We start from the raw sequence: 25,140 nt of genomic DNA on the forward strand, positions 1-25,140 counted from the left end.
AGTTCAATTTGATAGAGGATTTTTTTGCGCCTAATGGATCAAAGAGGTTGATATTCTTCTATCAAGACATAAAAGCGGTAAACTGACCTTTCTCTTCATTGTCATCATGAAAAAAATGGAGTGAAGAACATCAGTCCTATAATATTACATGATGGTACATTCCCCATCTCCCTTTTTTCAGCCTTCATCAAACCACCCAACCTGGGCAGACACAGTCAGTTCTACCCCCGGGCAGAAAAAGCTCTTTGTCACCACTGGAACTTCAGAGGTAACGTTTTGCTGCAGAACTGATTTAAGTCTGTGTTGGTTCTACTTTTATTTGAAATCCTCATCCGGAACTTCTTCCATTTGATAATTATCTCTGACAAAAGTTTCTAGCCCTAAAAGAGGTGTAACGGTCGTCGTATATACTGGACCATGGCGCAGCGGGCTTTGTGCTCATTTTAGCTTTTATTTAGAACACTTAATTAACAAAACAAGAAAACGTACGAACGAACAGTATTGCAGGCTAACACAGCAGTGCAACAACAACTTCCCACAAATCCCATGACAAAAACACCCCTCTTAAATAAGACCTTCAATTAGAAGCAATGAAGAGCAGCTGCTTCCAATTGAAGGTCAACCCCATCAACTAAACATAGAAATAGAAAGACTAGAACATAGAAATATACTAACAGAACATTAACCAAAACCCCGGAACACCCCTCTACATAAACACATATCCCAACAAACCCCGAACCACATAAAACAAACACCCCCTGCCATGTCCTGACCAAACTACAATAACAAATAACCCCTTTACTTGTCAGAACGTGACAGTACCCCCCCCCCCCCCCCCCCGCCCCCCCAAAGGTGCAGACCACGGATGCACCTAAACAAAAAAAACACAAAAAATAACCCCCCCCCAAAAAATAATCCCATACTAAAGGGAGGGAAGGGAGGGTGGCCACCGTCACCGACGGTTGTTGTGCTACACCCCCCCCCCCCCCACCCAACCCACCTACTATGGAGGTGGCTCAGGCTCCGGCCTTACTCCCCCACCTAACCTGTCCACCCCCGCTAAATAATTATTGAATGTTACCCTTCCCGAAGTCTCTGGGCTATGGCGCATCGCTGAAGACCTCGGGCTGATGTGTGTTGCTGGAGACCTCAGGCTGATGCGCGTCACTGGAGACCTCGGGCAGTAGGGCGACTCTGGCTGCGCCGATTCCAGACTGTAGGGCGACTCTCGCTGCGCCGGTTCCGGACTGTAAGGCGACTCTCGCTGCGCCGATTCCAGATTGTAGGGCGACTCTCGCTGCGCCGACTCCGGACTGTAGGCCGTCTCTCTCGGCTCCTGACTGTGCGCCGTCTCTCTCGGTTCCTGACTGTGGGCCGTCTCTCTCGGCTCCTGACTGTGGGCCGTCTCTCTCGGCTCCTGACTGTGGGCCTTCTCTCTCGGCTCCTGACTGTGGGCCGTCTCTCTCGGTTCCTAACTGTGGGCCGTCTCTCTCGGTTCCTGACTGTGGGCCGTCTCTCTCGGTTCCTGACTGTGGGCCGTCTCTCTCGGCTCCGGACTGTGGGCCGTCTCTCTACGGGGCACTGTCGCCGGAAGCTCTGGACGGGGCACTGTCGTCGAACACTCTGGACGGGGCACTGTCGTCGAACACTCTGGACAGGGCACTGTCGTCGAACACTCTGGATGGGGCACTGTCGTCAGAAGCTCTGGACGAGGCACTGTCGTCGGAAGCTCTGGACGAGGCACTGTCGTCGGAAGCTCTGGACGAGGCACTGTCGTCGGAAGCTCTGGACGAGGCACTGTCGTCGGAAGCTCTGGACGGGGACTGCGCACTGAAGGCCTGATGCGTGGGGCTGGCTTAGGACGCGCCAGACTAGGGACACGCACCACAGGGCTAGTGCGAGGAGCAGGAGCAGGACGAGCTGGACTGGGCTGACGCACTGGAGGCCTGGTGCGTGGGGCTGGTAGTGGAGGTACCAGACTGGAGACACGCACTCCACGGCTAGTGCGAGGAGCGGGAACAGGACGTACTAGACTGGGCTGACGCACTGGAGGCCTGGTGCGTGGTGCTGGCTTTGGACACGCCAGACTGGAGACACGCACCTCAGGGCTAGTGCGAGGAGTGGGAACTGGATACACCGGGCCATGAGTAGGCACTGGAGGTCTGGAGCGTACCTCCTGCACAACCCGTCCTGGCTGGATGGTAATAGCAGCCCTGCACGAGCGGAGTGCTGGCACAGGGAGAACTGGGCTGTGCAGAGGCCTGATGGTTGCCATGCGTAGAGCAGGCATAGGGTAGCCTGGGCCTAGGAGGCGCACCGGTGGCCAGATGCGCTGCACAGGCCTCCTCCTTCCAGGCTGGATGCCCACTCTAGCACGGCACTTGCGAGGGGCTGGGATCGCTCGCATCGGACTGTGCGTGCGCATGGGCGAGATCGTGCGCACTTCCGCATACTCCGGCGCTCTCCACTCCATACACTCCCCATAATAAGCACGGGGAGTTGGCTTAGGTCTACTGCCTGCCCTAGCCAAACTACCCGTGTGCCCCCCCAAAAAAATGATTGGGGCTGCCTCTTTGGCTTCCTTGCCAGCCGTGTTCCCCTGTAGCGTTCCCGGTCTTCTTTAGCCTCTCTTATCTCCGCTCTCCTGGCTGCCTCCACCTGTTCCCATGGGAGGCGACCCCTTCCGGCCAGGATCTCTTCCCAACTGTAGGATCACTTGCCGTCCAGGATGTCTTCCCATGTCCAGTCCTCTTGCTGCTCCTTCCTCCTCTGCTTGGTCCGTTTGTGGTGGGAAGTTCTGTAACGGTCGTCGTATATACTGGACCAAAGCGCAGCGGGTTGAGTGCTCATTTTATCTTTTATTTAGAACACTTAATTAACAAAACAAGAAAACGTACAAACGAACAGTATTGCAGGCTAACACAGCAGTGCAACAACAACTTCCCACAAATCCCATGACAAAAACACCCCTCTTAAATAAGACCTTCAATTAGAAGCAATGAAGAGCAGCTGCTTCCAATTGAAGGTCAACCCCATCAACTAAACATAGAAATAGAAAGACTAGACTAGAACAGAGAAATATACTAACATAGAACATTAACCAAAACCCCGGAACACTCTAAACAAACACCCCTCTACATAAACACATATCCCAACAAACCCCGAACCACATAAAACAAACACCTCCTGCCACGTCCTGACCAAACTACAATAACAAATAACCCCTTTACTGGTCAGAACGTGACAAGGGGACTTGAATGCCATCATGGCTTTCCAAGACACAGGCTTCATGGCTTTCACATTCTTTCTTTAAAGTATACAGTCCTGCACTCAACACCTTGCAGGCATAGTAATGGGGAAGAACACTCTTCATGAAATATACCAGAGCCATCCTTCTCCAAACAAGCGTATCAGAATTACCTCATAATTACTAGTTTGGTAATGTTTGTATTACGTTGGTATTGGAGACAGAGCCTCTGCCACTTCTTAAGTGTTGATTTCCATGGTATCAGTAAAAAACAAGACACTTTCTTTGTTTCTCTCATTCAGTCTCATCACCAGACCATGTGCTGTGTTGGCTCTTATGTTTCAGGCCTTACTTGAAAAGTGTTTGTTTTTCTTGCGAACGACAGACAAGGCCATAACGACCGCCAATGTTTCTCAGGTCAGTAAGTCTAGCGTTTCTGGCCACCACTTTAGTGGCACTGTTTATGGATTGCTTCATTGTTGTGCTATTGCTCGTGTACTGCTTGTTTCTTCCAGGAAGTGAATTTCGGAATGCTAGACTGCACTAATGGGAGCATTTTGTACAGTTTGGAGAAACTGTTCTCACAAATTATGCTGCCTGCACTCAAGTCTCAAGAGGTAATTCCCTATTGAGTATAATGCCCTATCAACATGCATGCTAAGTTGTTCAAAAGTAGACAGAATAATCAAACACAACATAACAGGGCGCTGTAGTGGAGCGGGTCAAGAGTTTCAAGTTCCTTGGTGTCCACATCACCAACAAACTATCATGGTCCAAACACACCAAGTCAGTCATGAAGAGGGCATGACAACACAGTTTCCCCCTCAGGAGACTGAAAAGATTTGGTATGGGTCCCCAGATCCTCAAAAAGTTCTGCAGCTGCACCATCGAGAGCATCTTGACCGGTTGCATCACCACCTGGTATGGCAACTGGGGCCACCTGGTATGGCAACTTTCTGCCATCAAAGACCTATATACTTGGCGGTGTCAGAGGAAGGCTCCAAAAATTGTCACAGACTCCAGTCACCCAAGTCATAGACTGTTATCACTGCTACCGCACGGGACAATTTACATTGACCCCCCGTACCCACACCCCTTTGTTTTTACAGTACTGCTACTCTGTGTTTATCCATGCATAATCACTTTACCCCTACCTACATGTACAAATGACCTCGAATAACCTGTACCCCTGCACATTTACTCGGTACCAGTACCCCCTGTATATAGCCTCGTTATTGTTATGTTATTGTGTTACTTTTTATTTAGTAAATATTTTCTTAACTCTGTTTCTTAAACTGCATTGTTTGTTAAGGGCTTGTATGTTAAGGGCTAGTATGATAAGGTCTACACCTGTTGTATTCAGCGCATGTGACAAATACAATTTGATTTAAACTCTCCTATATCTCCTCTACTTCAACTCCAGTAAATGTTTTGTTCAAACCTCACCAGAATTGGGGCTCCATTAAGGATGGACTTCAGAATGCTCAGATTCAGGACTTCCTGAGTTCAGTGGACAAGTTCATTAGCAACCTCTCCTCTGCCAGACTGAATATGGAGGGAAGGTTCCAACTCCACAGAGTGGACACTGGACAGAGCCTAAGCAGCCTGCTAGGCCCAGCAGACTACACAGCTGCAGGTATAGAAGTTACCTAAGTTATGGTTTTGAAGTTTAGGTTTTTGTGTGTGATTAGCGACTGTCCACTCTGTTGTATGTTGTGGTATTTCTATTCATTCTTACTTATTTGCCTGTCACTGTTATGCCGAGCAATTATTCCCCCTTAGGGATTAATACAGTTGATTTAACTTAATTTAATTGGTAGTCCTGTGCAAAGACCCTCTGAAAAATCTATTTGAGTAGAATAGACGATGTATAGTACAGCACATCCACAGGAGGCTGCTGAGGGGAGGACGGCTCAAAATAATGGCTGGAATGGCACAAACGGAATGGCATCAAACACATGGAAACCATGCGTTTGATGTATTTGATACCGTTCCTCTGATTCCGCTCCAGCCATTACCACAAGCCCGTCCTCCTCAATAAAGATGCCACCAACCTCCTGTGAGTACATCCTACAAGGGCAGATACTGGACATGAACAAGCATCATAGAGAAACGGCAATGTCAGCGGTACTGCTAAACTCATACTGCATATGAGGAAAGTAATGCTCAAAGTCTGTAGCATAGACAGTTTGTCTCTTCCCTCCAGCCAATAACTCCGAGCTGGTGGAGGAGCTGGAGGGAGTTCTTCTTCACTGGGCCCACCAGATCGAACAGGTGCTGACAGAGGGCGAGCAAATGAGGAAGGAGGCCGATGATATAGGGCCCTCTGCTGAACTGGAGCATTGGAAAAGCCGCATGACCACTTTTAACAGGTAGCGCTCTTAACTGCTAGGTTTCCTGCCTATTCCAATGAATTGTTCTGTTATGCTGGCCAATAGTTTTTTTGAATGCTGCATGTCTTGGTTGGTGTGTTGGTTGAGTGCACACTAGTCTATATTGAATGTGATCTATGTTTTCTCAGCCTAATGGATGAGATCAAACGACCTCATGTGAAGAAGGTTATTGGAGTGCTGCAGGTGGCCAAGTCAAAGACACTAAGGACTTGGAGAGAGCTGGTCAGTTTCACTCTCTCTATTTTCTATATACTGTATATGTAAAGGCCTCTATTTTCTATATACTGTATATGTAAAGGCCTCTATTTTCTATATACTGTATATGTAAAGGCAGGCATTTATTATCAGTTGCATTCAGTCAAATTTATCAAGGATATTTTGAATTCAAGTGTTACCTTTCGGACTAATGCTCATATATGCTTATAATATATATGCATATAATGCTTGAACTGCACCGTTGGTTAAGGGCCAGTAAGTAAGCATTTCTCGGCACACGTGACAAATGAAGTTTGATTTGATATCCCGATACAGAGTACAGTGATTTTTATTGTGCATTTCACACAGTTCAGTGGGGTTGTGTGGAAGTAAAATCAAGCCCTGTAGAAACATAACATGAATCTTATCTGCTGTAGGATGGAAACATCACTGTTGTGGCAAATGAAGCAAAAGACAATGTGAAATACCTCTACACATTGGAGAAGTTCTTTGGCCCACTTGGAAAGTGCACTCCGGTAAGAACGTTGACATCAAACAACATTTTATTGGTTGCATACACATATTTAGCAGATGTTATTGCAGGTGCAGCGAAGTGCTTGTGTTCCTAGCTCCAACAGTGCAGTAATATCTAACAATACACAACAACACGCACAAATCTAAAAGTAAAAGAATGGAAATAATAAATATAGAAATATTAGGACGAGCAATGTCGGAGTCCGGAGTGTGTGTGTGTGTGTATGTGTATATATATATATATATATATATATATATACTGTGTGTGTATATATACACTTAATTACATTTTAATACATACATATAGACATTATATAGACAGTATGTGATGGGATGTACAGACATTATGGACAGTATGTGATGGGATGTACAGACATTATGGACAGTATGTGATGGGATAAACAGACATTATGGACAGTATGTGATGGGATGCACAGACATTATGGACAGTATGTGATGGGATGCACAGACATTATGGACAGTATGTGATTGGATAAACAGACATTATGGACAGTATGTGATGGGATAAACAGACATTATGGACAGTATGTGATGGGATAAACAGACATTATGGATAGTATGTGGTGGGATGTACAGACATTATGGACAGTATGTGATGGGATAAACAGACATTATGGACAGTATGTGATGGGATGTACAGACATTATGGACAGTATGTGATGGGATGTACAGACATTATGGACAGTATGTGATGGGATGTACAGACATTATGGACAGTATGTGATGGGATGTACAGACATTATGGACAGTATGTGATGGGATAAACAGACATTATGGACAGTATGTGATGGGATGCACAGACATTATGGACAGTATGTGATGGGATGTACAGACATTATGGACAGTATGTGATGGGATGCACAGACATTATGGACAGTATGTGATGGGATGTACAGACATTATGGACAGTATGTGATGGGATGCACAGACATTATGGACAGTATGTGATGGGATGTACAGACATTATGGACAGTATGTGATGGGATGTACAGACATTATGGACAGTATGTGGATAGAATGTGTAGTATATCTGAGGAATAGTATATGTACAGCAATAGTTAAATAGGGTGGCCTTGACTAGAATACAGTATACATGTGAAATAGGTAAAACAGCATGTAAACATTATTAAAGTGACCGGTGTTTCATGTTTATGTACATAGGGAAACAGCCTCTAAGGTGCATGGTAGAGTAACCGGGTGGTAGCCGGCCAGTGACAGTGACTAAGTTCAGTAGGGCAGGGTACTGTGTGGAGGCTGGCTAGTGATAGCTATTTAACAGTCTAATGGCTTTGAGATAAAATCTGTTTTTCAGTGATATCAGGGTGGGTGGAAATATGCAATAGATTGATGAAAATTCTGCCAAATAATATTCTAAGACTGTATATTCTGAGGGCTTCTAAGGCTAGAAATTCTAATGCTTATGACTTTAGCCATTCGGATTAATGCTTTTGCAAAGTGCAAAATGTCCTCACAGCCTTAGCTCATGTATGTTTATATGCAGATCCTTGGAACTGTGCATGCCACAAACAGACATAAGATATAAGACGACAATATTAAAACACTGCACCTGTATGTGTACGACCAATTAGACAAAACATGTCACTGTTTATTACCTCTTCTAGACAACCATGTTGGAACACATCCCCAGCCTGATGAACAGCATCCGTATGATCCACAGCATCTCCCAGTACTACAACACCTCAGAGAGAATGACCTCTCTCTTTGTCAAGGTCACCAACCAGATGATTACAACCTGCAAGGCCTACCTATGCCAGGATGTGGCCAAGGTCTGGGATCATGACAGGTATTTATCCAGATATAATAATATATGTGATCACTGAAGGAATTGAAGCCACAACCTAGGCATTGCTAGCAGCACACTCTTAGCAAATGAGCCACACAGCTGGCTTTCATCCTCCCTGGTACAAAATCAATGATGCTCTGCAATTTTTCTGGTCTGCTGAAGTGAACATGTATTATATGTCCTTAGCAGTGTTCCTGCCTGGTTGCTACAGAAACACGAGCGGACATTATTAATGTTTTAAACCTGTATTGTCAGACTTATGACATGTTGCATTCTTAACATAAGAAAATGCCCCTTGTTATGCAATTTATATATATACAATACATTCGGAAAGTATTCAGACCTCTTGACTTTTTTCACATTTTGTTACGTTACAGTCGTATTCTAAAATGGATTAAATAGTTTGTTCCCTCAACAATCTACACACAATACCCTATAAAGACAAAGCAAAAACAGGTTTTTAGAATTGCAAATGTATTAAAAATAAAAAACGGAAATAAAATATTTACGTAAATATTCAGACGCTTTGCTCAGTACTTTGTTGAAGCACCTTTGGTAGCGATTACAGCTTCGAGACTTCTTGGGTATGACACTACATGCTTGGCACACCTGTATTTGGTGAGTTTCTCCCATTCTTCTCGGCAGATCCGCTCAAGCTCTGTCAGGTTGGATGGGGAGCGTTGCTGCACAACTATTTTCAGGTCTCTCCAGAGATGTTAGATCGGGTCCAAGTCCGGGCTCTGGCTGGGCCACTCAAGGACATTCAGAGACTGTCCCAAAGCCACTCCTGCGTTGTCTTGGCTGTGTGCTTAAGGTCCTTGTCCTGTTGGAAGGTGAACCGTCGCCCCAGTCTGAGGTACTGAGCGCTCTGGAGCAGGATTTCATCAAGGATCTCTCTGTACTTTTCTCTTTTCATCTTTCCCTCAACTGGTCTCACAGTCCCTACCGCTGAAAAACAATGATTTACCATAGGGATGGTGTCAGGTTTCCTCCAGACGTGACGTTTGGCATTCAGGCAAAAGAGTTCAATCCTGGTTTCATCAGACCAGAAAATCTTGTTTCTCATGGTCTGAGTCCTTTGGGTGCCTTTTGGCAAACTCCAAGCAGGCTGTCATTTACCTTTTACTGAGGAGTGGCTTCCGTCTGGCCACTCTACCCTAAAGGCCTGATTGGTGGAGTGCTGCAGAGATGGTTGTCATTCTGGAAGGTTCTCCCATCACCACAGAGGAACTCTGGAGCTCTGTCAGAGTGACCATCGGGTTCTTGGTCACCTCTCTGACCAAGGCCCTTCTCCCCCGCTTGCTCAGTTTGGCTGGGCGGTCAGCTCTAGGAAGAGTCTTGGTGGTTCCAGACTTCCATTTAAAAACGCTGAAGGCCACTGTGTTCTTGGGGACCTTCAATGCTGCAGACATTTTTTGGTACCCTTCCCCAGATCTGTGCCTCGACACAATCCTGTCTCTGAGCTCCACGGACAATTCCTTCGACCTTATGGCTTGGTTTATGTTCTGACATGCATTGTCAACTGTGGAACCTTATATAGACAGATGTGTACCTTAATGGAAACAGGATGCACCTGAGCTCAATTTCGAGTGCCATAGCAAAGGGTCTGAACACTTACAGTATGTAAATAAGGTATTTCTGTTTTTTTTATCTTAATACATTTGCAAACATTTCTAAAAGCCTGTTCTCGTTTTGTCATTGTGGAGTATTGTGTGTAGATAAATGAGGAAAAAATGTAATTTAATACATTTTAGAATAAGGCTGTAAGGTAACAAAATGTGGAAAAAGGGAAGGGGTCTGAATACTTCCCGAATGCACTGTGTGTGTATGTATATATATATTGGGGTCACTTAGAAATGTCCTTGTTTTTGAAAGAAAAGCACATTTTTGGTCAGAAATACAGCGTAGACATTGTTATTGTTGTAAATGACTATTGTAGCTGGAAACGGCAGATTTTTTTATGGAATATCTACGTAGGCATACATAGGCACGTTATCAGCAACCATCATTCCTGTGTTCCAATGGCACGCTGTGTTAGCTAATCCAAGTTTATCATTTTAAAAGACTAATTGATCATTAGATAACACTTTTCCAATTATGTTTGCACAGCTGCAAACTGTTGTGATTAAAGAAGCAATAAAACGGTCCTTCTTTAGACTAGTTGAGTATCTGGAGCATCAGCATTTGTGGGTTCGATTACAGGCTCAATATATATATATATATATATATATATATATATATATATATATAGTGAGGGAAAAAAGTATTTGATCCCCTGCGTTTGCCCACTGACAAAGAAATTATCAGTCTATAATTTTAATGGTAGGTTTATTTGAACAGTGAGAGACAGAATAACAACAACTGTAACGTTTGTCGTATGGAGTGGACCAAACTGCAGCGGGTATACTGAACATCTTCTTTTATTCAAAGGAAAAACAAAACACTTACACAAAACAAACGACGAAAACAGTCCCGTAAGGTGCTCAGACTATACAAGGAAACAACTACCCACAAAACCCATGAAGAAAAACCCCTACTTAAATATGATCTCTAATCAGAGGCAATGAGGATCAGCTGCCTCCAATTGGAGATCAACCCAAACATACACAACATAGAAATAGAAGAACTAGAAAGGAAAACATAGAAATAGATAACATAGATCAAACCCAACATCCCAAAACACACAAAACAAACACCCCCCTGCCACACCCTGACCATACTATAATAACAAAATAACATCTTTACTGGTCAGGACGTGACAACAACAAAATCCAGAAAAACGCATGTCAAAAATGTTATAAAATGATTTGCATTTTAATGAGGGAAATAAGTATTTGACCCCTCTGCAAAACATGACTTAGTACTTGGTGGCAAAACCCTTGTTGTCAATCACAGAGGTCAGACGTTTCTTGTAGCTTGCCACCAGGTTTGCACACATCTCAGGAGGGATTTTGTCCCACTCCTCTTTGCAGATCTTCTCCAAGTCATTAAGGTTTCGAGGCTGACGTTTGGCAACTCGAACCTTCCGCTCCCTCCACAGATTTTCTATGGGATTAAGGTCTGGAGACTGGCTAGGCCACTCCAGGACCTTAATGTGCTTCTTCTTGAGCCATTCCTTTGTTGCCTTGGCCGTGTGTTTTGGGTCATTGTCATGCTGGAATACCCATCCACGACCCATGTTCAATGCCCTGGCTGAGGGAAGGAGGTTCTCACCCAAGATTTGACGGTACATGGCCCCGTCCATCGTCCCTTTGATGCGGTGAAGTTGTCCAGTCCCCTTAGCAGAAAAATACCCCCAAAGCATAATGTTTCCACCTCCATGTTTGACGGTGGGGATGGTGTTCTTGGGGTCATAGGCAGCATTCCTCCTCCTCCAAACACGGCGAGTTGAGTTGATGCCAAAGAGCTCCATTTTGGTCTCATCTGACCACAACACTTTCACCCAGTTGTCCTCTGAATCATTCAGATGTTCATTGGCAAACTTCAGACGGGCATGTATATGTCCTTTCTTGAGCAGGGGGACCTTGCGGGCACTGCAGGATTTCAGTCCTTCACGGCGTAGTGTGTTACCAATTGTTTTCTTCGTGACTATGGTCCCAGCTGCCTTGAGATCATTGACAAGATCCTCCCGTGTAGTTCTGGGCTGATTCCTCTCTGTTCTCATGATCATTGCAACTCCACGAGGTGAGATCTTGCATGGAGCCCCAGGCCGAGGGAGATTGACAGTTCTTTTGTGTTTCTTCCATTTGCGAATAATCGCTGTTGTCACCTTCTCACCAAGCTGCTTGGCGATGGTCTTGTAGCCCATTCCAGCCTTGTGTAGGTCTACAATCTTGTCCATGACATCCTTGGAGAGCTCTTTGGTCTTGGCCATGGTGGAGAGTTTGGAATCTGATTGATTGATTGCTTCTGTGGACAGGTGTCCTTTATACAGGTAACAAGCTGAGATTAGGAGCACTCCCTTTAAGAGTGTGCTCCTAATTTCAGCTCGTTACCTGTATAAAAGACACCTGGGAGCCAGAAATCTTTCTGATTGAGAGGGGGTCAAATACTTATTTCCCTCATTAAAATGCAAATCAATTTATAACATTTTTGCCATGTGTTTTTCTGGAATGTTTTGTTGTTATTCTGTCTCTCACTGTTTAAATAAACTTACCATTAAAATTATAGACTGATCAATTCTTTGTCAGTGGGCAAATGTACAAAATCAGCAGGGGATCAAATACTTTTTTCCCTCACTGTATATATTTATATATATATATATATATACAGTACGAGTCAACAGTTTGGACACATCTACTCATTCAAGGTTTTTTCTTTATTTTTACTGTTTTCTACATTGTAGAATAATAGTGAAGACATCAAAACTATGAAATATCACATATGGAATCACATATGGAATCATGTTGCTCAGCATATGTGGAAACTCCTTGAAGACTGTTGGAAAAGCATTCCTCATGAAGCTGGTTGAGAGAATGCCAAGAGTGTGCAAGGCTGTCGTCAAGGCAAAGGGTGGCTAATTTGAAGAATATAAAATCAAAAATATATTCTGATTTGTTTAACTCTTTTTTGATTACGACATGATTCCATATGTGTGTGACTGACGGTTTCAAATCGGTCTTATGTAGCAAAATATGAAATTGTGTTTTTTACATTGGATAAAAGTAGAGACGCAGCGCTACAAAATGGTATATCATACACTACAGTTGAGGAACAATGGGAAAGAAATTTGGCTTTGGAAGTTGATAAACTTGATAAACTGTATCTAACCAAGCAAATAGCTCTTTCTGTCAAAATTAGAAATGTGTAATATCTGAAAATGTATCTAGCAAGACTATCTTACCCGTATACATCATTCATCGTTGGACACGTCTCCTGTCGGATGCGATGGTTGCCCTTAGTTTGAAGACGTAATCCAGAGACAGGTGTTTTCTCCATCTCCTTAGCTATCATACTCGAATTCCACTGATTTCAAAACTCAGTCCTCCAAAAAGAGATGCATTTAAAAAAGCAGTGTTAGACAGGATTACCTAGACATACTGACCAGCTGAAATTGACAGAAGCGTTCTATATGGCAGACCAATCCAAACTCATCTCTCGGCATGTCCAGCCAACTCATTATCTCAACCAACTAGGCTTGTATTTAACAATTTTATTCATATTTCCAGGTGGCACACAAGTTTGTTATTAAGGCATATAAAAGTTCACATGTTTGAGAAGGCATTTCTGCCAAAAAACACATTTTTATAAAAAAAAGTTTACATTAGTAGTGACCCGTGAAACAGGTCACTTGCTATTTCATAGTTCTGATGTCTTCACTATTATTCTACAATGTAGAAAATAGTAAAAATAAAGAAAAACCCCTGAATAAGTAGGTGTGTCCAAACTTTTGACTGGTACTGTGTGTGTGTGTGTGTTATTTATATATATATATATATATATATATATATATATATATATATATATATATATATATATATATAAATAACACACACACACACACAGTACCAGTCAAAAGTTTGGACACACCTACTTATTCAGGGGTTTTTCTTTATTTTTACTATTTTCTACATTGTATATATATATATACACACAGTTAAAGTCGGAAGTTCACATACACTTAGGTTGGAGTCATTAAAACTCGTTTTTCAACCACTCCACAAATGTCTTGTTAACAAACTATAGTTTTGGCAAGTCGGTTAGGACATCTACTTTGTGCATGACACAAGTAATTTTTCCAACAATTGTTTACAGACAGATTATTTCGCTTAAAACTCACTGTATCACAACTCCAGTGGGTCAGAAGTTTACATACACTTTGTTGACTGTGCCTTAAAACAGCTTGGAAAATTCCAGAAAATGATGTCATGGCTTTAGAAGCTTCTGATAGGCTAATTGACATCATTTGAGTCTATTGGAGGTGTACCTGTGGACGTATTTCAAGGCCTACCTTCAAACTCAGTGCCTCTTTGCTTGTGTAACCGATGTGAAATGGCTAGTTAGTTAGCGGTGGTGCGCGCTAATAGCGTTTCAATCAGTGATGTCACTCGCTCTGAGACTTGAAGTAGGGTTTCCCCTTGCGTTGCAAGATCCGTAGCTTTTGTGGCGCGATGGGTAACAATGCTTCGTGGCTATCAGTTGTTGATGTGTGCAAGGGTCCCTGGTTCGAGCCCGGGTTGGGGCGAAGAGAGGGACAGAACCTACACTGTTACACTTGACATCATAGGAAAATCAAAAGAAATCAGCCAAGACCTCAGAAAAAAATTGTAGACCTCCACAAGTCTGGTTCATCCTTGGGAGCAATTTCCAAACACCTGAAGGTACCACATTCATCTGTACAAACAATAGTACGCAAGTATGAACACCATGGGACCATGCAGCCGTCATACCGCTCAGGAAGGAGACGCGTTCTGTCTCCTAGAGATGAATGTACTTTGGTGCGAAAGTGCAAGTCAATCCCAGAACAACAGCAAAGGACCTTGTGAAGATGCTGGAGGAAACAGGTACAAAGTATCTATATCCACAGTAAAATGAGTCCTATATCGACATAACCCGAAAGGCCGTTCAGCAAGGAAGTGTCACGTCCTGACCAGTGAAAGAGGTCATTTGCCATAGTAGATGGTCAGGGCAGGGGGGGTTTGTTTTGTATGTATTTTGGGTTTTCTGTTTCGATGTGGGTTTGTTCTAGTTATCTATTTCTATGTGTTGGTTTTCATGTTCGGCTGGGTATGGTTTCCAATCAGAGGCAGGTGTCTTTCGTTGTCTCTGATTGGAAGCCATACTTAGGCAGCCTGTTTTTCCTTTGGGGTTGTGGGTAGGTGTTTTCTGTTTAGTCTAAGTGTACCTGACGGGACTGTGTTGGTCGTTTTGTTATTTTGTCAAGTGTCTTCATTAAAAACCTTACATCTAGATGTTCCGCTAGCGGAACGTCTGCTCCAATATCCAATGATGGGCGTGGCGCGAAATACAAATTCCTCTAAAATCCGAAAACTTCCATTTTTCAAACATATGACTATTTTACAGCTATTTAAAGACAAGACTCTCGTTAATCTAACCACACTGTCCGATTTCAAAAAGGCTTTACAGCGAAAGCAAAACATTAGATTATGTCAGCAGAGTACCCAGCCAGAAATAATCAGACACCCATTTTTCAAGCTAGCATATAATGTCACAAAAAACAAAACCACAGCTAAATGCAGCACTAACCTTTGATGATCTTCATCAGATGACACACCTAGGACATTATGTTATACAATACATGCATGTCTGTTCAATCAAGTTCATATTTATATCAAAAACCAGCTTTTTACATTAGCATGTGACGTTCAGAACTAGCATACCCCCGCAAACTTCCGGGGAATTTACTAACAATTTACTAAATTACTCACGATAAACGTTCACAAAAAGCATAACAATTATTTTAAGAATTATAGATACAGAACTCCTCTATGCACTCGATATGTCCGATTTTAAAATAGCTTTTCGGATGAAGCACATTTTGCAATATTCTAAGTACATAGCCCAGAAATCACGGGCTAGCTATTTAGACACCCACCCAGTTTAGCCTTCACCAAAATCACATTTCCTATAAGAAAAATGGTCTTACCTTTCCTGTTCTTCGTCAGAATGCACTCCCAGGACTTCTACTTCAATAACAAATGTTGGTTTGGTCCCAAATAATCCATCGTTATGTTCCATCAGCGACGTTTTGTTCGTGCGTTCTAGACACTATCCGAATGGTAAATCACGGTGGCGCATAACGTGACAAAAAAATTATAAATATTCCATTACCGTACTTCGAAGCATGTCAACCGCTGTTTAAAATCTATTTTTATGCAATTTATCTCGTAGAAAAGCGATAATATTCCGACCGGGAATCTGCGTGTCTGTAAACAGAGGGAAAAACCGAAAGGCGGGGGGCGGGGCAGGTCACGCGCCTAAGCCTTTGTCCTCTGATAGACCACTTAGCAAAAGCTCTCGTGTGTTTCAGCCAGGGCTTTGAATTACGTCATTCAGGTTTTTCCCGGGCTCTGAGAGCCCATTGGAGACGTGGGAAGTGTCACGTAACAACAGAGATCCCTTGTAATAGATAGAGAGAATCAACAAGGGGAAGAAATGCTCAGACAGGGTACTTCCTGAACAGAATCTTCTCAGGTTTTGGCCTGCCAAATGAGTTCTGTTATACTCACAGACACCATTCAAACAGTTTTAGAAACTTTGGAGTGTTTTCTATCCAAAGCTAATAATTATATGCATATTCTAGTTTCTGGGCAGGACTAATAATCAGATTAAATCGGGTACGTTTTTTATCCAGCCGTCAAAATACTACTGGGAATTCATTTTTCTGTCGATGATAGCAAGCTGTCTGGGCCCTGAGGCAGCAAAGCAGCCCCAAACCCCGATGCTCCCTCCACTATACTTTACAGTGGGGATGAAGTTTTGATGCTGGTGTGCTGTGCCTTTTTTTCTCCACACATAGTGTTGTATGTTCCTTCCAAACAACACAACTTTAGTTTCATCTGTCCACAGAATATTTTGCCAGTAGCGCTGTGGAACATCCAGGTGCTCTTTTGCAAACCTCTGACGTGCAGCAATGTTTTTTTTGGACAGCAGTGGCTTCTTCTGTGGTGTCCTCCCATGAACACCATTCTTGTTTAGTGTTTTACGTATCGTAGACTCGTCAACAGAGATGTTAGCATGTTCCAGAGATTTCAGTAAGTCTTTAGCTGAAACTATAGGATTCCTCTTATCCTCATTGAGTATTCTGCGCTCTGTTCTTGCAGTCATCTTTGCAAGATGGGCACTCTTAGGGAGAGTAGCAACAGGGCTGAACTTTCTCCATGTATAGACAATTTGCCTTACCGTGGACTGATCAACATCAAGGCTTTTAGAGATACTTTTGTAACCATTTCCTGCTTTATGCAAGTCAACAATTCTTAATCTTAGGTATTTTGAGATCTCTTTTCTTCCAGGGATGGTTCACATCAGGCAATGCTTCTTGTGAATAGCAAACTCACATTTGTGAGTGCTTTTTATAGGGCAGGGCAGCTTTAACCAACATCTCCAATCTCATCTCATTGATTGGACTCGAGGTTAGATGACTCCTGACTCCAATTAGCTTTTGGAGAAGTCATAAGCCTAGAGTTTCACATACTTTTTCCAACCTACACTGTGAAAGTTTAAATTATGTATTCAATATAGACAAGAAAAATACAATAATTTGTGTGTTATTAGTTTAAGCACACTGTGTTTGTCTATTGTTGTGACTTAGATGAAGATCAGATCAAATTTTATGACCAATTTATGCAGAAATGGGGTTCACATACTTTTTCTTTCCACTGTATATATACTGTATGCCATAATTATACCACATTATACACATAAATATACCCCATATTAATCGATCTCCATGTGAGACAAATTAAACCCTGAATGAAAAATATTGATTTATTTTGCAATCTAACAAACTGCAGCTATAAAACCGTTTTGACCTATTTCCGTAAAGTAAGTAAGCCTCTGAGATTGAATTAGGGATGCAGGCAATTTTTCAGCACAGTCATGGTATGCAAGCAATATTATAAGTCACCCAATAACTTCTTGCAGAAAGTGGCCCTGCTTTCCAACTCAAAGACTCTGTAAACTGCAGTACTATGCTCATATTTCAGGACAAATCTACTCTGAAAAATGTTGCTTCATTCATAAGTACATTTGTCTCTTCTAGAGGACATTCAAATGAAAGCAGTTCATTTTACATTTTAGCTTCCAACTAATCAACAATTATGGTGATGCACGTGAGGGTATGTTTAAAAACATTGTGCTTAAGTAAAGTAAACCTACGACTGTGCCAAGCAACTATTGCGAAATAAACATTATAGTATAATTATATTATTCCCACTTTGGAAGGATTTATATGCCTTATTTGTTAGCATATGAAACAGTGTTATTGAAGGACGTCTACGGCATATCTCCTCTCAGAAACGAGATGTTGAGGAGGATCAGAGAATGCACACAGCTCAACCAGGAGTATCAGCTGTGCTTCCAGAGGGTGCGAGAGAAGCTTCGGGACAACCCCAACGACAAGCAGTTTGAGTTCAGGTAAACAAAACTAAAAAGCAGGCTTGCTGGAGAAATTACACCCGGGTTAATTACCTATGCTTATCTTTTCCTATTCTCAGTGACATGTAAAAACAGTTTTTTTACCAATAAAATAGTTCAAAAACAAATTGAGCGCACCTCAAATAAACACTTCATCTGTGTCACTGCAGTGAGAATTACATCTTCGGCAAATTTGACACATTCTGCAAGCGACTGGAGAAGATTGCAGACATGGCCTCCATTTTGGAGGACCTCGCATCTCTGCAACACATGAAAGTGGAGGGGATCGAGAAGATCTTTGTTCGCTATCAGACCATTGTGACCACCACCAAGTCCAAGACCTACAATGTGCTTGACCACCGCAAGTTGGAGGTACTATTTGATTTTATTTATTTATTTGACCTATATTTTACCAGGCAGGTCAATTAAGAGAAACATTGCATTTACAACGAATGCCTGGCAAGAGACATAAAGCCTACTGTGGGGCAGGGGGCGGGGATAAAATAAAACACAGACGGAAGACACTTGGCAACAGTACAGATACATCACCAGACAGACAATGGAAGCAAAGCACATAACGACAAGAGAGGCATCGCCGCACTACATGAAGAGAGTCCTATGGCAACAAACACCATGGCACAAACAATGTTAGGGGCAGACAACAGAACAAGAGAAAACGACAAAGTGTCAGACCACAATACAAGTAGCAGAGCACTACTAAATAGCCAAATGGACAGATAGAGGCAACAAATAATAGCAGCGCAAGCAGCCAGTCAGAAAACAGAGTGAGAGTGTCCATGATTGAGTCCTTAATATCAAATGTATGATGAAGTGCTGGTTGTAAAAACAGACGATAATACCAATTGATCAATCTGGCTATTACAACTGCCATAACTCCATGAAATTGTAATATAATGGTTTCTGTGAGGGTTTTAAGTTGATCAAAAGCGTTGTATTAAATTGTCTCTGAATTGTACGAGTGCTACAGATCCTGCTCTTTGCTCAGTTTGACAGTGACTACACAGAGTTCAAGTTGCAGATCCAAGGCCTCTTCCAGTCTCTCCAGTCATTGCTAGTGACCTGGTTTGAGCAGTCACTAACCGTGAGTTCTCACTGATCCAAAAGTCTCTATGACATCGAAGGGTACCAACTAATCTCGAAATGTAAAGCATGTTTCTATGATGATTCGTCACCTTTCACTTTGCTGAATTCTTTCTCTACCATTAGACTGAGCGAATGCTTGACCTCCTCTCTAAGTTTGAGAATGGCGTCGGTAAGCAGCTGGATCTCACAGACAAATACATGGCAGTACTGCAGCGCTATAGCCGAGACCTGGAGCTTGTCAGGAAGCTCTATCAAAAGCAGAAGGACAACCCTCCCATTCCTCGAAACATGCCTCCTGTGAGTCCATGTAGTCCAACTTTTCGTAAATGTGCTGCACATAGCAAATTGGTAGCATTTCATGATAAAAGCATGATGAATTATGTGTTCTTCTTCCAGCATTCAACTTAAACATTCACTGTTTTGTTATAGTATAATGTACTCAGACCTCTGTGGCTACTGCAAAATACATTTCACACATTTGCTGGCTGCCCATAGAGCTATGCAGCACTTCCTCAGTTATATTTGATGTGGGGTGACTATGGTGTTAATGTCAAGGCCTGTATGAAAGAGGATCTAATGCAGGGCTCTACAACCATGTTCCTGGAGAGCAACCGTCCTGTATTTTTTCCACATCTGATTATAATAATTAGCTGGTTGATGAGATGAATCCGGTTAGATACAATCCGGGATGGAGTGTGAACCTACAGGAGGGTCGCTCTCCAGGAACAGGGTTGGAGAGCCCTGTTCTAATGCATTTATCCCTTTTCAGACATTTAAGGCATACTTAACAAATACAGTGTGAAGAACACGGACAGCACATGAAGAATGTCAAGAGTATTTTTGGTCTTCACAGGTTTTAAAATGCTTCTCTCTCTGGCAGGTTGCAGGGAAGATTATGTGGTCGCAGCAACTATTCCGAAAGATTGAGTTACCTATGTCTATCCTGAAAAACAAAATGGACATTCTAAAGGTAGTGTTTTCCAATTTCAATAACATTTCCTCAATTGTTTTTTTTCATATGTAACCCTAAATTAGGTAGATGTGATACTTTGGGTGATACTTTGGGTTGACACTTTTTTTGTCTTTTGAATTCATACTTTTGTGTGGGAAGCAAATCAAAGGAAATTAAATGTAATGTGACATCAATGAAATGTGATATCTACAGTACCTAATTTGTATGGTCCCCAAAGAAAAAGACAGTTTCATCTATACTCTCATTATATTTAGAATGCATGCCCAGTACATTGCTTCATTTTGAGCATTATGCTAGTGTAGATATTGTTACAGAGACTCATGCTTCTCTTTTTGTCTGGCAGACCCCTGAGATGAGGAAGGTGATCAGAAGCTATAACAAGATGGCCGCCGTTCTCCTTGAGTATGAGCTCCTGTACCACAGAGGCTGGAGCCAAGCCGTGGAGATGGGCCGTCACGGCCTGAATGCATCGCTGCTCGTCAGAGACCCAGAAACAAAGGTTCTGCCCATTCCAAAGTGCCACTAATGTCGACATTATATTCAGACAATGGCCTTTTACTTAGAGGCCAAAGCTATAGAACTAGGCAACACCTTGCATAATTTTTCATAATGTCAACATTATATAAGCGTGTGTTGTGCAAATTTGAGATTTACAATAACATTTTGTCATTTAGCAGACGCTCTTATCCTTAGCAACTTACAGGAGCAATTAGGGTTAAGTGCCTTGCTCAAGGACTCATCAGCAGATTTTTCACATAGTTGGCTCGTGGATTCTAACCCGCAACCTTTACGTTATTGGCCCAACGCTCTTAACCGCTAGGCCTACCCTCTCCAATTTCTCTCTGTTAACTCACCCTTCAATATTGTGATTCTTGTCTGCCCAGACGATATATGTTAATCTTGACTCCTTGGTCCTGGAGGTTCTGCATGAGGCTAAGTGCATGCATAAGCTTGGCATCGCCGTCCCAACGGTGATCCTGAATATGTGTGCCAAAGAAGTCGAGCTGAAGGCCCAGCAAAACAGGTGAGATATTATTGATTGAATCAAGTGCTTCAGTAATCAAGTGTTGAACTTAACCAAAACACTCTGTATCTCCCAGGACCAGGTTTGGTGATCAGGTGTTGACTATGGGTCTAATGTACAATACATGTCTATATTTTACAACAGTTGAAGCAAAAATGCCCTTGGTATCATAGAGGATGTTTTAATAGTGAAATCCCTTTGTCCCAGGCTACAGGAAATGCTGCAGGACTTTGAAGCAGTCTTATCCAGGATCCCTCCCATCCTCCTCCCCCTGATGCAGCCCTTCATCAGACACGTGGAGAACTCTCTCTCCCCAGGGCTCACTACTCTCTCCTGGACATCACTCAACACTGACAGATGTGAGAGAAACACTCTGTAGTTTACTGGTAAAATTCGACAGGGTTCTCCTATTCCAGTCCTGGGGACGGTTGTACAGTATGTGTGCAGGCGTTTGTTCCAACCCTGAGGTAATACACCTGATTCAGCTAATCATAACCCATAAGGAGGATTATGATTGGGTTAAATATCTGAATCAGGTGTGTTACTGCAGGGCTGGATTGAAGCATTGAATTCGGGATTGTGTTCTTTCAGTAATATTCAGACTTAACCAAACAGACTGTCCTTTTCTTGTAGTCATAGAGAATGTATATGGAGTACTGCAAGAACTGGAGCAAGTTGCAAAGGTTGCCATGGATACACTGGAGTGTCGCATCGAGAGAATCCTACAGGCCATGTCGTCCACTGCCCTGCTGGTGCTGCCCGAGGATATGCCCGTTTCATCCCAAAACTTTCATAGCCAAGCTGAGGACACTGTGAGGTCTGCTGGGAAGGCACTGAGCATGTGAGTGCTGACTGAGCTCTACAAATTATACAGAAAGGTCAATTATGCCGATGTTGGGTTAGTCCAATATGTGAAATCTTAGTGTCATTACATGGTTTGATATGGACTTGCAACAAGTGACCAACAGACAAAGGAAAATAAATGATTGGTGTTTTCAGAGTAATCGTCTCTCTATTACCATTACCAACAACAGCATCATTGATCAAATCAACAGGGTATCATTGTTTGAAACGTTTGCTCAGTTTCACTTCAGCTGTTTATCTTGATTTCACTGCAGCCAAAGTAAACAAGTGGAAATGTCTATGTACGAGATGACTGATGAGCTGAAAAAGAGGATGACGCCAGCAGAAGTAGTCAACCTAGAGGTGGGTTAGTGTGACTGACTCGGGGGAACAGCGCAAGTTTTCAGGTCTCAGGACAAAGTTACTTTTCACACAAGTGTGGTTCAAGAAACCACCTCTGTTACATTAGCAGTAAACGCACAACTATACCTGTCAACAATGATAGAGCATTTGTATAACGCCTCAGTGTTCTCTGATCCAGGGGTCTCTCCAGTGTCTACACCCGGATGCTAAACAGAAGACACGCTGTCAGTCATGTCTAGCCTGTTGCTTTTACAACCTGATGGCTCAACTGTGCCAGAGGAACACAGAGGCCCTGGTCAAAGGTGAGATTTCCAATTGTTCTTTTACCTATGTGAGGTCATCGGGGTTGGGATCAACTCTGTTTTAATCAAACCAAGACATTAATTCAAATGCAACAATTTAATGAAAACAATACACATTGGTAATAATAGTTAGTTGCTTTTGACTGAGTACCAAAACTGCCCTAAACTGACGTATGTTTTCCTATAATAATTTACATTTTCATAGCTACAAGGTCATCCCTTGATTCTCTGAGGCGAAGGCTTCATGTGGCGAGTTCCAAGTACCAGTCGTCCTCGTACCTGAGTCGACCACAGGTCCAGGTTCCTCTCTTCAAGGCCTCTATTCAGCTGGCCATTCCCAACATCGTCCTCAAGCCCAGTCTGGAGGACATCCAGGTACTCCTTGACACATTTAAAGAAATAGTCCACAATCAAAGTTTGTTGGCAAATTGGATAGAAAAGATTAATGGAAAATATATATATTTAAGTATATTTTATGTTGTGAATATACACATTATTGTGTTTATTGCTATCTCTTCAATATTAAATTATTTTCCACTGATAAATCACATAGTATGGTGGCATTGTCCTCTGTTTTTGTCCCTTGCTTGTGTCTCACAGAGTACTGTCAACAAAGTTGTGAGCATTGTGCTGTCAATGGCTACAGAAATCCCACTATGGACATTTTCCCATCTACATCACAAGCAGCTTCAGGTATGCTTGCTATCTGGTCGATGTATCTGCTGCTTATTACGTCTGCGGTGTTGCCTTGGACTTTTCTGCTCTAACCCACTGTGAATATTTCTTATTGTTGTATATTTGATGAATTTGTACCTTTTCTCCATATAGTGTGTTTTATTTATTTTTAGTGGTATTGTGTGTTGTCCTGTTCACTGTTGGCCGGGTCGTATTGTAAATGAGAATTGGTTCTCAATTGACTTATCTGGTTAAATAAAGGTGGAATAAATAAATAAAATAATTAAACTAAAGATTCCTGAATGGTATTACTATCATATTGTTTTCTTATAATTATTCCTACCTTAAATATTGTTCAGAAATTGAATGTAAGAAGTGATCCAAATTGGGGTCTTTCCCTGTGCCCCTCCCCAGGCAGAGCAGGCTGCAGTGAGGGACGCTGGGGACGACGGCCCCCTGACCAAGCAGCTGGTCCTCAAGCCCCTGGACCGGCAGCTGGCCGAGCACAAGGACGTCACCAAGGCCGTCATCCAGCTGGGTTCCATCGTGTCCTCCCTCAGGACCGAGGCCGGGGACGTACTGCAGGAGTTCCATCACTTCTCCACCCTGTGGAATCAGGTCTGCTGGGCTGGAAATGTTAGCGATACATAAAAGAATGCTGGTGGCATCATCTTTGAATGATCCGTTAGTATTCAAGTTCTACCAGAGCCAGGATGTACGAAGCCAAGAGTGAAAGAGAGAGACACAATGTCGATGAATTGATGTACTGTATACAATGATTTGATATGATTTGATCATATTTGACCGTTCGGATCTATATAACATGACTCGTATTGTTCTCCCCAGGACCCAGAGGAGGAAGTGAAAACCTTCCTGGAGACCAGTCCATCCCTCCCAGCGTTCAGCACTCAGATTTCCTCCTACTCTGTTAGTGACATTCACTCATTGTTTTACATATTGGATGGGTGTCATTAGATTTTGATCTGTTTGATGTGTTACTTGCTCACCTCATGCAGAAAATGGAAGCTCAGATTGAAGACTTGCCAGCTTCCTGCACTGTGGGTTCAGTCCTGTTCCACACAGACCACCTTAAGCTCTCCCTGACCCAGGAGTGCCGTGCCTGGAAACGGGCCTTTGGAGCTGCGCTGAACAGCCAGGCCTCAGCCGACATGGCCGACATCTACTCCTTTGTGGAATGCCTGACCAAGAGGCTCCAGAGGCCTGTCGAAGACCTGGAGGACGTTAGGGGAGCCATGGCCTCTCTCCGAGAGGTCAGAGAGGCAGAGATCCGGATAGATGCCACCATCGGCCCCGTGGAGGAGTCATTTTCCCTGCTCAACCGCCACGAGTTGATCTTCAGCGACGGGAATGCTGAGAAGGTGGACGGGCTGACGTACGCCTGGAGGAACCTCAATGCACTGGTGGGTGGAAAATGAAACCTGTCATGTATTTCACATGTCACGTTTTCTCACCTGACATTTTATTGTTCCTCTATTCACTTGTCCTGTGTGGAGTGTGGTTTCTGATGCCAAACATTCTTTTGAGCTCTGCATGGCTTGTCATTCAT

At 42.9% G+C, this 25,140-nt stretch overlaps 1 protein-coding gene across 1 annotated transcript in view; it reads left to right on the top strand.

Moving 5' to 3' along the window:
* The first annotated feature begins 217 nt into the window (after window positions 1–217).
* dnah5l (dynein, axonemal, heavy chain 5 like) overlaps window positions 218–25,140 on the top strand; it is a 65,744-nt gene continuing 40,821 nt past the window's right edge. Inside the window, exons 1-24 of the mRNA XM_029755498.1 lie at window positions 218–268; window positions 3,593–3,664; window positions 3,763–3,864; window positions 4,697–4,883; window positions 5,454–5,619; window positions 5,769–5,862; window positions 6,273–6,371; window positions 8,013–8,194; window positions 18,170–18,289; window positions 18,460–18,661; window positions 19,296–19,391; window positions 19,517–19,690; window positions 20,274–20,363; window positions 20,710–20,865; window positions 21,251–21,390; window positions 21,598–21,749; window positions 22,024–22,231; window positions 22,509–22,596; window positions 22,775–22,898; window positions 23,104–23,273; window positions 23,499–23,591; window positions 23,988–24,191; window positions 24,420–24,500; window positions 24,590–24,994. Of these exons, the coding sequence (XP_029611358.1) occupies window positions 3,778–3,864; window positions 4,697–4,883; window positions 5,454–5,619; window positions 5,769–5,862; window positions 6,273–6,371; window positions 8,013–8,194; window positions 18,170–18,289; window positions 18,460–18,661; window positions 19,296–19,391; window positions 19,517–19,690; window positions 20,274–20,363; window positions 20,710–20,865; window positions 21,251–21,390; window positions 21,598–21,749; window positions 22,024–22,231; window positions 22,509–22,596; window positions 22,775–22,898; window positions 23,104–23,273; window positions 23,499–23,591; window positions 23,988–24,191; window positions 24,420–24,500; window positions 24,590–24,994 (3,318 nt within the window). The 5' untranslated portion in view covers window positions 218–268; window positions 3,593–3,664; window positions 3,763–3,777. The remainder of the gene's footprint in view (window positions 269–3,592; window positions 3,665–3,762; window positions 3,865–4,696; window positions 4,884–5,453; window positions 5,620–5,768; window positions 5,863–6,272; window positions 6,372–8,012; window positions 8,195–18,169; window positions 18,290–18,459; window positions 18,662–19,295; window positions 19,392–19,516; window positions 19,691–20,273; window positions 20,364–20,709; window positions 20,866–21,250; window positions 21,391–21,597; window positions 21,750–22,023; window positions 22,232–22,508; window positions 22,597–22,774; window positions 22,899–23,103; window positions 23,274–23,498; window positions 23,592–23,987; window positions 24,192–24,419; window positions 24,501–24,589; window positions 24,995–25,140) is intronic.

This window comes from Salmo trutta, chromosome 6 (assembly GCF_901001165.1).
Source record: "Salmo trutta chromosome 6, fSalTru1.1, whole genome shotgun sequence".
Taxonomy (NCBI): Eukaryota; Metazoa; Chordata; class Actinopteri; order Salmoniformes; family Salmonidae; genus Salmo; species Salmo trutta.